Below are 17,004 nucleotides of genomic sequence, written 5' to 3'. Positions count from 1 at the left end.
CTGTGTCTCACTTAATATATGTCAAGTGTTAAGAATAGTACCTTTTTAATTGCCTGTTAGCTGGACATTCGAACACCCTTACTATAATATGGAATATATGCCTATTTCTCTATAAAATTTGTTTTTATTATAAAATTTGTCTCAACACTACGCTCAGTGATACATTATGACTTTGAAATTTACTGACTTCTTTTTTAGGTCATGCTGATCTCTACATTGTTCATGTGTTTGGTCTGTACTTCAGACAAACATCATGAAGGTAAGTATAAGGAATAAAAGCTGATGGAAAGAAATTCAGTGTTAAAACATTCTGCTCCTTACAAGTTTTTGCCTACAATTTTACGTAATTTTAATCATCTTTTTTTTTTTTTTCCTTGAACTCACTACCTTATCTTTCAAAAAAAAAAAAGTTATTTCTCTAGGCTTCCATATAGATTTGTCTTTATCTTTCTCTTCTTATTTTTTGCACCCCATACCATTTCCTAAACACTTGTGTTTCTTGCTATCCATACAATTACCAGATTCTTCATGCTGATTTTGTATGGGGTATGAAGTGGGGAGGGTGGCGAATGACATCAAGATGAATATGAGCCTACTAACAAGAACAGCAAATAAAATTATCCCCTATGTCTCGTATTTTCTTATCTAAAATCAGGTCAAGGAGTCCTGGTGGCAATGATTGAGCACTTGGCTGCTAACAGAAAAGTCAGCAGTTGGAATTCACTGGAGACTCCTTGGGAGAAAAGAAATATAGAACTTTTTTCTATGCTTTATAAGGCCGTCTAATGTATTCACATGAAAACCATCTATAATGACTTCCATTATAAGAGTTATTCTCTGATAAAATTGCAAATTAAATTTTAATGCTCTGTCCAGGCACCCTGGAAACACTATTTTCTTACTGGCATCACCATCTGTAAAAATGATTGAGTATTATTTTATCTGAAACAGTGCTTTGCTAACTTTAAACACTAGTTATGACTGTTATTCTTTCGCAGGAGTCAAGTGTTGTGTGGGGAGTTGTTGTTATTGTTGTTTATTTTTTCCTGTTCAGACTTGGTAAAAGTCAGAGGACTGTAATGAGAAACCATACAAGAGTGACAGTTTTTGTCCTAGCAGGTTTGACTGATGACCTGCAATTGAAAGTTGTGTTATTTATTTTCTTGCTTCTCACCTACTTGTTAAGCATTACTGGCAATCTGATCATTATCACGCTCACCCTGCTGGATACTCACCTCAAGACCCCCATGTACTTTTTCCTTCGGAGTTTTTCCCTGCTAGAAATTTCCTATACTACTACTTGCATTCCTAAACTCCTGGTTATCATGGCAACTGGGGACAAAACCATTTCCTATAACTGTTGTGTCACTCAATTGTTTTTTGCTTTCCTTCTTGGAGCGTCTGAATTTTACCTGCTGGCTGCTATGTCTTATGACCGCTATGTGGCCATCTGTAAGCCCCTGCATTACACAACCATCATGAATAGGAAAATCTGCATACAGCTTGTCCTCAGCTGTTGGCTTGCTGGGTTCTTTGTCATCTTTCCACCACTCATCTTGGGCCTTGAGCTCGACTTCTGTGCCTCCAACACAGTTGATCATTTCTACTGTGATGCTACACCCCTCCTGCAGGTCTCCTGTTCAGACACACAGCTCCTGGAGACAATGGCTTTTATCTCAGCCATGGTGACACTCTTGGTCACATTGGTAATGGTGATAATATCATATACCTGTATTGCCCTGACAATTCTGAAAATCCCTTCAACTAGTCAGAGGAAAAAGGCTTTTTCCACCTGCTCTTCTCACATGATTGTGATCTCCCTTTCTTATGGCAGCTGCATCTTCATGTATGTTAAACCCTCAGTCAAACAGAGAATATCATTGTCCAAGGGAATTGCGGTGCTCAATACCTCAGTTGCACCACTTCTGAACCCTTTCATCTATGCTCTAAGGAACCAACAAGTGAAAAAAGCCTTCACAAATTTGATGCACAGAATTATCTCTTTTTCAAAGAACTGAGTACAGTGTTGCATTATATAAAGGAAATAAAATATGGAGTCTGAACTAAGATCAATTACCCATTAAGACCTTTCAATACATAGTTCCCTCCTTTTCTTTTTTCTTCCATTTCTGTGATATTCATATTTATCCCCTTTCAAGCTTTGCTTTTTATGAAAGACATTATTCCAAGAAGCTAATTTTCATTTTCTTCTTCATTAGAATTTTTTTCCTCATCTCACTATCCTGTATTTATAAATGATTCTTTGTGATAAGTTACAACATATTTAAAACTAATATTCTTTGATGATGCTTTTGTCCTACTATCAATTCACAGTTTTATTCTATTTAAATAAATTAAAAAAATTTGTAGCATAGGTTCACCATCAGTGGTAATGTTCATCTCTGAAAACGTTTATTAAAAAACCTCATTGTTGTTTTAAAGTGTCTTCTATAGAAACTATTACTATATGAAAGATATTTACATTTATAATTATTTTCAAATATAGTTGAGAGAAAATTTGTTACCTTACTGGTTTAGTTTTAAAATGAATAATGGAATGCAATATTTAATCACCTTCCAATTAACTTGGGATACTTCTGAAGCCAGCTGAAAACTACTTGGTAAATCATTGTTAAATAAGAAAACAGTGCTTGGTTGGTAAATGTATTTTGTTCAGAAATTGTCTGATATTGTTTTAGATATAGATGTATACATATATCTATATGTACCAGTGATGCCAAAATAGTAGAAGAAACAAACCCTTCTCTGAAGGAAGAATTTTCTGAGGTCACAATTCATTACAGGTATCTGAAATCAATTTCTGTGTCACAATCAAAATTTGACAAAATGAAATATAACAAAAAAATCTTTTTCATGTAAATAGTATTTCATGGTATTTTTTGTTCCAAAAGTACGTGTGTATTATGCTATAATATTGTATTTACTTACACATTTTAAACTTAGGGCCTTGATTTGAAAAAAAAATTTTTTTGAAAAAAATACTGTCTAAAGGGGCAGATTAAGTATAACCAAGGAGGAAAATACTTATGAAATTAACAGGAGAATTTTCAGGTTTCTGTAGAATTTGTAGGAAGAACTGGATTTAAAAGGAGAATTTTCAGGTTTCTGTAGAATTTGTAGGAAGAACTGGATTTAAAAGATCAAGAATATGATTTCAGGAATAAATGGCTATTCAAACAGGTGATTATTTTTCTTGATCATTTGGCATACATTTTCTTCCATTTTGAGAAAGTAGATCTAAAGATTGTAGAGCACTATCAAATGTTTAGAAATTCTAGCCCAGAAAATTGAAAACAATATAACATTTGAGATAATCTAACAAAAGTAAAAACTAAGGTTCTCTCAGTATTAAGAGTAGGTTTGATCTGTTATGTGACAATCAGAGTATGTTTAAAATATACTGCCCAAATGAAACTATTAACTGAGCCACTCTAAAATGATTGATTTATATATTTTAAATGTCTGCCATCTATTAGTTATTTATCATAAAATATGCTCTGTAACTTTTATTTTCTAAATTGTCTTCCCCACTTCCGCTTCTTCCCACCCGCAGGCAGAATAGTTTCGTTATCTGTCCTCTCGGATACGTCTTTGGTCTGTGATATATCACCTCGCATTTTATCAGTTAGAACCACTACCATTTGTGACTGAATGTTGAATCGCCAGGTAACTTATTACCACAGTTTTGTTTTGTTTTGCGTTTGATTGAGTCTTTAGCAAGCAACACAGCGTCTTAATATATGTGGTGAAACTTATTTCTTGAGAGAGCTTTCACCTGAAATGATGAAATCCTGTATCCTGAAATGCTTTCTGTTTTCCCAATCTAGTTGGCTAGGCAAAACAACAATTGTGAGATAAAAATGAGATCTATATTTTGTTATAAACTATATTACTTGCTGAGCAAATATATAATCCAAGAATCTGGACTATATGAAGAAGAATGGGGCATCAAGATTGGAGGAAGGCTCATTAACAATATGCGATATACAAATGACAGACACAACTATTCTTGTTGAAAAGGAAGAGGGCTTGAAGTACTTACTGATGAAGATCAAAGACTGCAGCCTTCAGTATGGATTGTACCTCAACATAAAACAAAAATCCTCACAACTGGACCAATAAGCCATAGCATGATAAATGGAGAAAATATTGAACTTGCAAAGGATTTCATGTCACCTGGATCCGCAGTCAACTTCTATGGAAGCAGCAGTCAAGAAATCAAACAATACATTGCATTGGGTGAATCTGCTACAAATCACCTCTTTAAAGTATTGAAAAGCATAGATGTCGCTACGAGGACTAAAGTGCACCTGACCCAAGCCCTGGTATTTTCAATTGCCTCATATGCAAGCGAAAGCTGCTCAATAAATAAGGAAGACCAGAGAAGAATTGATGCCTTTGAATCATGGTGCTGGTGAAGAATATTGAATATACCATGGACTTCCAGAAAAACAAACAAATCTGTCTTGGAAGAAGTATAGCCAGATTGCTCCTTAGAAGTCAGGATGGCAAGACTTCATCACTTCATGTACTTTGGACTTGTTATCAGGAGAGATCTTTCCCTGGAGAAGGACATCATGCTTTGTAAAGTAGAGGGTCAGAGAAAAAGGCAGGTCCTTGATGAGATGGATTGACACACTGGTGCAACAATGGGCCCAAACATAGCAATGATTGTGAAGATGGCACAGGACTGGGCTGTGCTTTGTTCTGTTGTACATAGAGCTCCTATGAATTGGAACTGACTGGATGGCACCTAACAACAACAACAGCAACAGTAACATATTTTGTTAAATACCCATTAAATTGCAGACATTGCTAGGAGTTTTATGTAAATCAAATAATTATTAGAACAAAAATATGATTAAAAATAATTTTTAGCTTTATGTATAAGAGGAAAAGTTATCTCAGAGAGGTTATGAAAATTTTTGACACAGAAGCAAAAAAAAAAAAAAAAATCTAGTCAAAACACTTACTCGGGCATGTATGACTTCAAACATTTACTCTTTGCATTACTCCAGTTGAGGAGTAATCCTGGTTTCTTTTAAACACTTACCCTAAGTCTAGATTCCTGGTAAAGGGCTTTTTTTTTTTTTTTTTTTTTTTTTAGTGCATACTGAACACTGAGTTGAAAAATATGAGTATTATCAATATTACTCCATTGCTTGTAATCATGCCTACCTGAAGCTTCCATGCTGCTCCCTTCTGCTTCCTAATACCTTGTCGCCTCAAGGTTGGTAAGTTTATCGGGAGACTTCTAAGTATCCAAATAAAGTATTGAATTTCTTAAGAACACCGTCTGTCCTCTTAGGGCAGTTAGTCACTATTCCTTGGGCAGCTACTTTCATAGCACTTGCTTTTTTGAATAACTCAGTGGCATCTATCTTTCAAAGGTAAATTCTAATTTGTCAGTCAAATTGCCCATAAAATTAATTTTCCCAAAATAAATTCTGATAGAAATGTAGTTCTCTATCTCATGATGGGTGCAGGCAATCTTTTGTTCATTCAGCCTATTCATCTTTCAGAATTTGAATAAAATGTCCAGGATGGAAAAATCCTTGTTATTCCAAAGAGACATGTTGAAACTTCCATGCCCTGTTTCAACAGACATATGAAATTTTGTTCAGTTTAACACTAACATAAAATGCCCTCTCCTCCAAATAAAAAAATTTTGTAATTTTTTTTTTTGGACACACAACTTCAATATTTTTACCAAGTTGAAAATAATTTGAGGTTAAATCATTTGGCATTTTTCTATGATTAGAATCTTTAAAGTTTATAATCATTTTTCCATAAATATGAATTCCATGTTGAAATCTAGCCTTTATCTGAACACTTCAAATTGTATTTTACTAACTTTTTGAATAAATGTCCCATTCATAGTGCTGCCTTTCTCCCAAATGGCATAATCACTATATTCAGATATTTGAAAAAATCTTTATTGATTTTTCATTATTTGGTCATAATTTGAAATTTTTAGTTGTAGCTTTACTCTTGTTTCAGTTACTCAGTTTATTTTTATACCTCATTCATATTATTTACTGAATGCAGAAATGAGTTTTCAACTGTGATTTAATACTTGAAATATTCTATTTCTAACAAATATGCATCCTTGCTTTTTTTGTAATCTGAATTTAGAAGGAGTCAACCATTTCCTACCTGAGTGTTTGCTTCTTTTGATTAAAAACTTAGCTAAAATGTAACTTCTCCAGGCTGGACTTCCTCATCCACAAAATATAAAATCTAATCTTTTACTCTACTACATCACCTATTTTGATTCTTAATGAGATTTAACATTTTATGATACTTTTCCTTTTTTATTGATTTGTTTATTTCGTTGCTTTCAGTAGAATGTACGCACCATTAGAACAGGTGATTTTATCTGTCTATTTTATTGTTCATCCATTTTGTGGAGTAAAAAGCTTGACACACAGTGAATATTCAAAAATAATTTTTTTTAATGATAAATAGTGGATAAGTAATAATGTTTCATTTTACAAAGATTTTATTTTACATGGATCCACAATCAATGTCCACGGAAGCAGCAGTCAAGAAATCAAACAACATATTGCATTGAGCAAATCTGCTGAAAAAGTCCCCTTCAAAGTGTTAAAAAGCAAAGCTATCACTTTAAGGACTAAAGTGTGCCTGACTTAAGCCATGATATTTTCAATTGGTCCATGGTTGGAATACAAAGGATTGTGATTTTAACCTACCAGCAACTCACTCCATGGAAAAAAGATGTGGCAGTCAGCTTTCATGAAGATTACAACCTTGGAAACCTTATGGAACAGTTCTACTCTGTCCTATAGGGTCACTATGAGTCAGAATAGACTAGACGTTAATGAGTTTAATGGGTTTAGCAGGTGCCTTAGTTATCTAGTATTGCTATAACAGAAATATCATACATGGATGAATTTAACAAACAGAAAATTTTTTTCACAGTTTAGGCGACTAGAAGTCTGAATTCAGAGTGCAGGGATGAGGGGAAAGCTTTCTCCTTCTGTGGGCTCTGGGGGAAGATCCTTGTTTCTTCCACTTACTTTGTGGTTTCTTGGAGATCTCTATGTGTTTTGGCATCTCTCTTACCCCATCTCTGCTTGCTTGCTTGTTTAATCTCCTTTGTATCTCAAAAGATACACCCCGCGTTAATCCTGCCTCAATAACATAACAAAGACAACACATTTCCAAATGGGATTATAACCACAGGCATAGAAATTAGGATCTGATCCACAACACATATTTTGGGGGGACATTATTCAATCTATACAGCAGAAAAGATAGGGAATAGTACATCTACCCATTTTTCAGAAGCAAAAGTTCTATAGTATGCTACTATATACATATAATTTATTTATGTTTTAAATATTAAATTTAAATATAAAATTATAAGATTTATGTACTGTTTTTGTTGTTCGGTTGGTTCCAAGGCATAGCACTCCTATGTACAACAGAATGAAACGTCCGGTCCTATGCCATTCTCACAATCGTTGTTATGCTTGAGCGTATTGTTGCAGCCACTGTGTCAATATAATAAAAACTGTATCTCTTCATCTGTGCAAAAAGAAATAAATAAAAGAAACTTCAGAAACCAATAATATTGGATACCTGCAGTGAGTGAGTTAGAATGGGGCCGAAAAATACAGAAGAAATGAGTATATTGTCTGCTGACTATTAGAAACATGTTAATATTTCATATACTCAAAAAAAGAATTAATATAAATCAATAGATTTGGAGTAAAACCTAATTTTTAATGTAAGGAGAAACAAATGAGCAAAATCATATTTTAAATAATTATTGTGACCACCCCAAAGAAGAAAAATAAAAAGAACTCACCCCAAAAGCTTTTGAACACAGTATTTGGAATATGTTTTTTTAAAAAAATGAAAGGAACCCTAAAGATATTAACTCAAATTACTAGGCTTCACTTCAACAAAGCAATGGGTAGGATTATCCTAATGACTAATGATGCTAAGCTTCTTTTCATGTGCATATCTACCAACCATATTTTTTTTTTTTGCTAAAGTGTTTGAGTTTTTTTCTCATTTTTTATTGGGTTGTTTTCTTCTTATTATATTACTGAGTTTGAAGAGTTCTTTATGAGGTAGTGATAAACCAAAAACTAAAGCCACTGATGTGAAATCAATCCTGCCTCATAGCAACTGTATAGGACAGAGTAGAACTGCCCCATAGGATTTTCAAGGCTGTAATCTTTATGGAAGCAAACTGCCACATCTTTCTCCCACAGTGATTGGTGGGTTCGAACCGCTGACCTTCAGTTAGCAGCTGAGTGCTTAATCACTGTGCCACCAGGGCACCTTGTATTAGAGATATAAATCCTTTGGCAGATATATGATTTGCAAATATTATCTCCCAGCTTATAATTTGCCTTTTCATTCTTTTAACAGTGTCTTTCAAAAAGCAGGAGTTCTTTTTAACAGTGATGAAACTCCACATTTTTTTTTCTTGTTATTCCTTTGATGTCATATCTAAGAGACAGTTGCCTATCTCAAGGTCACGAAATTTCCTGTTATGTTTGCTTCTAGAAGTTTTACAATTTTAAGCTTTATCTCTAGGTCCATAATTCATTTTAACTTTTGTGTATGGTAGGTGTTACAAATCAGAGTTAATTTTATTTTCGCTTATGGATATCAGTTGTTTAAGCACTATTTGCTGAAAGGCCTATGATTTATCCACTGAATTACAAAAATAGAACTCTAAGAAATAAAAAGAAAAGAGAAAATAAATAAAAACAAAAGTTTATTCTTGGAAAAGATAAATAAAATTAGAACATTCTAGTCAGAATGATCAGGGAAAAATGAGCAGATGCAAGTTACTGATTTCTGAATCACGAAAGGAAACACCACTATAGATTCCACAGATATTAAAAGAATAACAAGGAGATATTATGAGCAATTTTATGCTAAGTAATTAGATAATTTAGATGAAATGGGCAAAAATACTTGAAAGATACAACCTTTCAAGGTCAACCAATAAGAGCTAGATAAACCAAATAGCTCTACATCTATTAAAGTAATTCATTTGTAGTTAATAACCTCCCCACCTGGGGAAAAAATCTAGGCCCAGGTGACTTCACTGATTAATTTTACCAAAAGTTACAGAAAAATAATACCAGTTAAACACATATTTTTCCCAAAAAATTAAGGGAAGGGAATACGTCCCAGCTCATTCTATGAGACCAGCATTACCCTGATACCGAAACCAGATATGGACATTAAGAGACACTAAAAATATAGCCAATATATCTTATAGATACAGAAATCCTAAATGTAATTTGATCAAGTTGCATACAACAATATATAAAAGTGATAACATATCATGACCGAGTGGGGTTTGTCTCTTGAACGCGTTGTTGCTTTAACATTAGAAACCAAATCAATGAAATTCAGTGTATTAAAAACTAAAAAAAAGAAAATTTCATTCAAACAAACTCACAAAAATAATTTGATAAAATTCAGCATCCACTGCTAAGAAAAACTCTGAGCAAACTAAGAACATAAGGGAACTTCATCGTCATTAAGGTCATTCAGCAATGACCTATAGCAAAGATCGTAGTTCCATTGAAAAGCTGAACGCTTTCCCCTAAGATGAGGAAAAAGACGAAGATGTTCACCCTCCCTATTTCTAGTCAACATTATCCTGGCTGTTCTAGACAGTGAGTGCAGTTAAGTCAAGGAAATGAAATAAAAAAATCCAGATTGGAACACATTTATATGCAGATGGCATGATTGCAATGTAGAAAATCTAATGGAATCTACAAAAATGTAAGTAGGACCAGTAAATGAGCTCAGCAAGTTTGCAGAGTTGATGCAAAAATTAATCATATTTCTATCAACTATCAAGGAAAAAATGTAAATTAAAAAAAAATTGAAAACAATTCTATTTTCAAAAAAAATAAACCTTGAAATAATTAGGGATAAATCTGACAAAAGATGTGCAATACCTGTACACAACATTGCTACACAACATTGCTGCAAAGATGAACAAGACCTAAATCATGGAGCAACATATTGTCTTCACGGGTCAGAAGACTCAATATTTTTCAAGACATTAAGTTTTCTGAAATTGACAGTTTCAATGCAACCCTGATCAAAATCTCTGAAGGATTTTTTCCGTAGAAATTATAGAATAACAAGCTGATTCTTAAATTTATATGGAAATGCAAAGGAGCTAGGATATCCAAAATAACTTTGGACAAGAAGAACAAAGTTGCAGGACTAAAATGACCTGATATTAATCCTTATTATAAAGCTGCAGTAATCAATACAGTGTGACATTGTACAAAAGCATCAATGGAACTGAATATGGAGTACAGAAATAGACCACTTCTCTATAGATTACTGATTTTTTTGACAAAGATTCCAAGGCAGATCAGTGGAGAAAGGATAGTTTTTTCACAGAGTTATTCTAATGTTTGTGTCTCTTGTGTAAGAGCAGTAGATTTCGGCTGCCTTTCAACTCTTTGAATTCCTATAATAGATCTGAAGCTTGCTTAAGAATGGATGGCAGTAAGCATATTCTTTTCATATTCAAACACCAGTAAGTCTTTCTGGATTTGCTTTTGATGATTTTTGTGTTTTGAGTTATGACAAAATGATCCCTTTGAGGGGACTTAGCTTAATAACATTTCAGAGCATTTCAAGATAATATATGTAACAAATCTATTCTTACTCAGTTCAAGTTTTTTTTTTTTTTTTTAAATAAAATACCATTCACATACTTCAGATATTTAAATCATCCTATGCAGGTCACAAACCAAATATACCACCAGAATTTTTCCATATTCCAAAAAGAAACACTCCCTTATAATCAAAGCTCTTATACGTGGATACTCAGAATATATCACAGCAATACACCATATTTTATACATCTGTCTGACAGAGACTGGAGGAATCCCCAAAACTGTAGCCCCTGGAGGCACTGTTAATGCAGAACTGAAATGCTTCCCAAAGCCCACTCTTTAGACAAAGATTAGTCAGGACTATAAAACAAAAAATAATACACGTGAGGAATGTGCTTCTTAGTTCTGTCAGCTATAGGAGAACAAATGGGTTGCTCCTGTCCAGAATGAAGAGGCAGGAAGGGACAGGAACTGGTCTAATGGACACAGGGAACCCGGGTTGAAAAGGGGGAGCATGCTGTCACATTGTGGGGGTTGTTGCAATTAAAGTCACAAAACAATATGTGTATAAATTTTTCTATAAGAAATTAACTTAGCTATAAACTTTCAACTAAAGCAAAAACAAACAAGCAAAAAAAAAAAAAAAAAAACCCTCATTTTAAGAGAATCTCTTTGCAGTATTCAAGCTTTTTATCCATTAAACTCATTGCTCTCGAGTTGATTCCAAATCATAGTGACCCTACAGGACAGAGTAGAACTGCTCCCATGGGGCTTCCAAGGAGTGGCTGGTGTGTTCAAATTTCTGACCTTTTGGTTAGCAGGCCTCCTAAATTATTTTTTTTTTGTGCAAGTAAGAAAAATTTTCTTATTGGAGAAAACTAGCCTGGCAGATTTTCTCAAATTATATCAGGACTGTGAAACAACTGGTTCTCTTGCTGAAAGTTTTCTAGATTTTAAAACATAAGCAGTGTCATTTGATGTACTTTTTAAACATTTTAGAAAAACAGGTTTTTTTTTTTTTGTATTCAATTAGTACTTTCTGAATACCAGTCTCCAGGGTTTTTTTTTTTTTTTTTTTTTTTCCCCTATCTTCTTCTGTTTGGTAATTTCAGTAGATTCCCTTGTGTCTACTGAGCAAAAAGATAAAACTGTAGCTTTACTAGAATTATGTTATATATTAAGTTTCTGTACTTAAAGATAGGTTTTTAAAGATTTTGATCTTTGATATAACACTTATAGTTAAGGATTAAGGAAAATATTCAACTAATTTAACCAAACTGAAAAGGATGATAAAAAAAAAATACCATTCTTTAAATACCTGAATCCTGAGATGTGTAATGAAAGTGAGCCCAAGTGGAAGTGAGAAATCTTTTGAAAAAATAATTATCATATTTCATTTGAATTCTTCTGAAGAAATCACTGATATTTAAGTTTCCCTTAATAATCGGATAATGTATTTAACATTATAATCATACTTTGTTAGCCTGTAGATTCTACCATGTACCATAACAAAAATATAAATCTCAATATACCCTGTGCAAGGTAAGTCAATTTGTAATTTTAACTTGTCTTTCTCTTAATCGGAAGTTAAAAAATTTTGGACCTTCAAGTCAGGTTATTAAATTTGTTCTGAAGTTGTCCTATTTGATATTTTCCTTTTGATGGAGAAGTAAAAATTTCTATGTAATTTTACCATAAGTTTTATACTATATAAAAAGTAATATCACAAATTTTTAGTATATAAATGAGTCTGTGATTTTATCTATTACTATAAACTAGGAGTTTCATAGGATGAACTACGGGGGGAAAATTTAGGTTTTGAAGAAGTTTAATCCCGAAGCCTCATTTAGGCACATGTGGCTAACAGAAGATTATTGGCTACCTTCTAAAAACTCTCTTTAAAACCAGAAGATGGTAATATTAGGAGTCCTAGAGACTGACAAGGGCAGGTGTACATGTTTAAAATAAATGTAATTCCCTAATAAAATCGTGTGACTACAGCAATTTATGACTTCATTTGGTTAAAATATTAAAAATTCATTACTGCTTATTGTGGTTTTAACAAACACATTTGTACACAGTTCAAGGTTGAAGATAATTATTTGCTTAGCAAAATTGGAAGGTAACAGTTAAAAAAAAATCATAAGATAAAGAAACAATGCCTTTACTAGTAACATTTAGTCTACCATATCATAAATATTCCACAGAATAAAAGAAGGTAGATTTATATTTTTATTATAATAGAAGAGTTATTAATGAAAAATACTGAAAGAGTAATCAAATAGAAATATTTTTATGGTTGAATACAAGGACTAACGTGATCTTGGAAGATAAGACTGGGGGAAAGCAATCACATATACTTCAGGCAAAGATTCTAGGGACTCAGCAGCTTTAAAAAGAATAATGTTAATTTACTTAGAAGAACAGAGGTATATATTAGAACAACTTAAGAGGAAAGGAAAATGATTTACGTAGCATTTGATTTTTTCTATTATAATTTCTATATAAAAAAAGAAGAAGAAAGAGAGAAAATATAAAAGAAAGCCTTCATTATTGCCTGGTGATTCTGAAAATAAGTCAAAGAACTTTGCTAAAGTGCAAAGCAAATAATTATGAAAAATAAATTCTAATTAGCTATGGAGTATTGCTGTAGCACTTACCAGTGACAAGGACTAAAACTAGTGCTTAAAATAATTTTACATGCAAATTGAAAGATGCTACTTCTTAATGTAACTTGCATAACCATAAGGAATATGAAACCATTAGAAATGAAATAAAGTAAAAAGGAAAGCAAAATGTAAGCATACCTATTTTAACTTTCCTATTCCTGTTTCATTTCCCAAGGCATACAGATCTGAGGCATTGTTAATGATTTACTAGGAAGGTTTTTATGTATTCAATCTAAAAGTCTCTGATAAAGTCTAGGAAGAGGTTAGAATAACTGAAAGTAATACCAAAAAAAAAAAAAAAAAAAAAGTAGGAAAAGCAAATATAAAATAGAACTTGATGAGAAACAAATGCCATTAACAAATTAATTGAGAAATTAGCTAGATTCTGAAATAGGGAAAAATAGATATTTAGTCCATTGGGATAAAGTATTTGAAAGATGGGTAATTAACACTTGCCAAATTACAGAGCTAAAATCAAATGACTGCTAAGCCCCCTGTTGAATGGTAAGTAGGGCTGAACTCAAGTTTGGACAAGGGAAGAACCTTGAGGCATTCTTACAAAGGTGACTGATAAATCGGAAGATATGTTCATTTTGATGAACTCTAATAAATCGATTTGTGAAAATATTTGCATCTAGGTAAATCTCTAATATGGTTCTTTCTATGAGTGAGAATGAAAAACAGAAATCTCTTCTTACGTGTGATCTTGCCTTTTATTTTCTCTGGATTTGGTAGGACAAAAGAGAAAAGAAGAACCAGTCAGTGGACATAGAGTTCGTTCTTCTTGGGCTAACTGATGATCCTCTGATGCAAACGGTGATTTTCCTGTTTCTCTTTCTCAACTATGTTTTGAGCCTGTTGGAGAACTTGTCCATCATCCTCCTCACGCTGCTGGATCCTCACCTCAAGACGCCAATGTATTTCTTCCTCCGAAATTTCTCTTTTTTAGAAGTTTTGTTCACGAGGGTTTGCGTTCCACTGTTTCTGACTACCATTTTGACTGGAGACAAAACAATTTCCTATAATGGTTGTGCAGCTCAATTATTTTTTCATCCTTTTACTGGGAGTTACAGAGTTTTACCTTCTGGCCGCCATGTCCTATGACCGCTACGTTGCCATCTGCAAGCCGCTGCATTATCCCATCATCATGAGCAGCAGAGTGTGCTACCAACTTGTGCTCAGTTCTTGGGTAACTGGATTCCTAATCATCTTTCCCCCTTTGGTCTTGGGACTCCAGCTGGATTTTTGTGCTTCCAAAACTATTGATCACTTCCTGTGTGATACTTCTCCTATCCTGCAGATCTCTTGAACAGATACTCGATTAATAGAATTGATGGCCTTTGTCTTAGCTGTAGTGACACTGGTGGTCACGTTGTTGTTAGTAATCCTCTCGTATACATACATCATCAAAACTATTCTAAAATTCCCTTCTGCTCAACAATGAAAAAAGGCCTTTTCCACCTGTTCCTCACACATGGTTGTTGTCTCCCTTACTTACGGGAGTTGTGTCTTTATGTACATGAAACCATCAGCAAAAGAAAGGGTGACTTTAACTAAAGATGTAGCTGTGCTCAATACTTCTGTTTCCCCTTTACTAAACCCCTTCATTTATACCCTAAGGAACCAGCAGGTGAAAGAAGCCCTCAAGGATATGCTTCAAAGAGTTTGTTATTTTCGAAATGAGACAAAATTTTGACATAAAAAACATGCTATTGAATTAGAAAACTGCATACAACTTTCAATTACATTAGTTCACATCTACATCATTTTTCTTCTCAACAATTTTATCATATTATGTTTTCTATATCTGCCTCTTCACCCTTCTATGTTCTTCTGAGTACATCTTGGCCTAGAAATATATATTATCATAAATGATACTTTTATGTACTGAATGCTTTATAAAAATGGACCTTGATAAACACACTTAGTTAATTATATGTCTATATCTCTATATATGCACTGAATCTGCTCTTAAGCAGTTTTCGTTGTTAAAACTTTAGTCTGAGACAAACACAGAATCTGATAATTAGCATATAATGTAATTAGCATTATGACAGAAAAGTGGTAAAAAATCTGCTTAATTTTAAAGATCAACATAGCCCTCCCAAAGGAACCATCACTTATGCTGGACCTTGAAATATAAACAAGAAAATAAAAGGTTCAAGGTGCTGTAACGAGAGGTATAAAAAATGCAAAGAAATGGAGATTCTATTGAAAAAGTTTCACCTGGATAATTACAATGATTAAGAATATGGTATTTGTAAACATTAACGGTTGTTGTGTTAGATAGAAATAATTGACCCCCAGGCTTTGGTTCTAGTTGTTTAAATTACTTTACAGTCTCTTAGACCTACAAATGATAGCGACCCATTTAAGGTACGATTTATTTAAAACTCAGTTTTGGGATTTTTCCATATATTTTTTACATTTTGCAAATTAAAAAAATTTAATAAATTCTACTTGAGTCAATTTTAATCAATTTCATTATTAATGTATGTGTTGATACAATGGCATACAATAATTCTAAACCAAGGCATTTGGACAACTATACAAACCTGTGTAACAATAAAGATAACATTTATATCATCTTAATTCCTTTTGTTTCTTCCCAGTCATTTCCCCTCTACCATTGGATCCAGGCACCCACTGATATTCTTTCAGTCACTGTAGTTTTGCCTCTTCTAGAACTTCTTATAAAAGAAACCATACAGTATGAACTTTATGTCTGGATTCTCTTGCTCAACACAATGTTATTGAAGTTCATCTATCCTATTGCATACGTCCGTATTCAATTCCGTTTGACTTACATAATTTAGTAGAATCTCTGGTGCCCTTTGCCAGTGCCAGCTTTCCCTCCAGAGCAACATTGATCAAACAACTAGGCACCGTAGCCTACCCAAGTGATAAAAAATTAACCATTAAACTTGTGAAGAAACACCATTCGCAATTTTGTTGCTCATTTCAGGTATGCATCCAAAAAAAAAAAGTGCATATCAGCCCCAAATTGACTGTCTACTTTTTTTCTTTTTTTTAATGTGATAGTCTCCAAAACTCAATCTGCTTTTCTATTTTGTGTTTGCAGCTCATTTGATCTCTTGGTGTTTTCACCCATAAAGAGCTGCTGTAGAGTAATACATTGTTTTTCTCTTTCTGTCTTTACTAACACCACCATTAACAAGCCTATTTGCTTTTACAGTTACATGGCCAAACGTATATGGGATCACAAAATATTATCATCATAGGAAACTACAAAGTTTACAAATTCTATCAGCATGAGTTCTGTGTCAGTTAAGGTTCCATCAGGAAAGCAGAAGTGCTTTAAGTGCTATGGGAATAAAGCGTGAAATACAGGAATTAAAGTTTTAAGAATTTTGGAAGAGCTGGGAGAGCAAAAGTCCATAAAATTGCTGTAGAAAGTTTCAGGAGGAAACGAATACTGAAGATCTCAGGATGAAGCCCACAAGAGACTTGTTCTGAAAAACTTAGTGAAAATGTTAGTGATTCTCGACCATCTCTGAAACAGACCCTACCAATAGTCTTAGCGGTGACTCAAACTCTTGCTGAGAAACCATTTTGAATCTCACTTGATTCCAAGTTTTGCTACAAATATCAAATATCTCTGGAGAGTAAGAGCCTCTGCACAAATTCATCTAATTGAAAAATTATAAAGTAGA

The 17,004-nt window shown here is 33.4% G+C and overlaps 1 protein-coding gene and 1 pseudogene across 1 annotated transcript; both read left to right on the top strand.

Moving 5' to 3' along the window:
- The first annotated feature begins 1,012 nt into the window (after window positions 1–1,012).
- LOC100672490 (olfactory receptor 6C74-like) lies at window positions 1,013–2,187 on the top strand. Its single transcript, XM_003405499.3, has one exon. It carries the CDS (start codon window positions 1,080–1,082, stop codon window positions 2,016–2,018), a length of 939 nt encoding a protein of 312 aa, XP_003405547.3. The 5' UTR covers window positions 1,013–1,079; the 3' UTR covers window positions 2,019–2,187.
- Window positions 2,188–13,646: 11,459 nt separating this feature from the next.
- On the top strand, window positions 13,647–15,328 carry LOC100672776 (olfactory receptor 6C6-like; annotated as a pseudogene).
- The last annotated feature ends 1,676 nt before the right edge of the window (window positions 15,329–17,004 follow it).

This window comes from Loxodonta africana, chromosome 4 (genome assembly GCF_030014295.1).
Source record: "Loxodonta africana isolate mLoxAfr1 chromosome 4, mLoxAfr1.hap2, whole genome shotgun sequence".
Classification (NCBI taxonomy): domain Eukaryota; kingdom Metazoa; phylum Chordata; class Mammalia; order Proboscidea; family Elephantidae; genus Loxodonta; species Loxodonta africana.
This window is presented reverse-complemented; position numbering and strand designations above follow the sequence as displayed.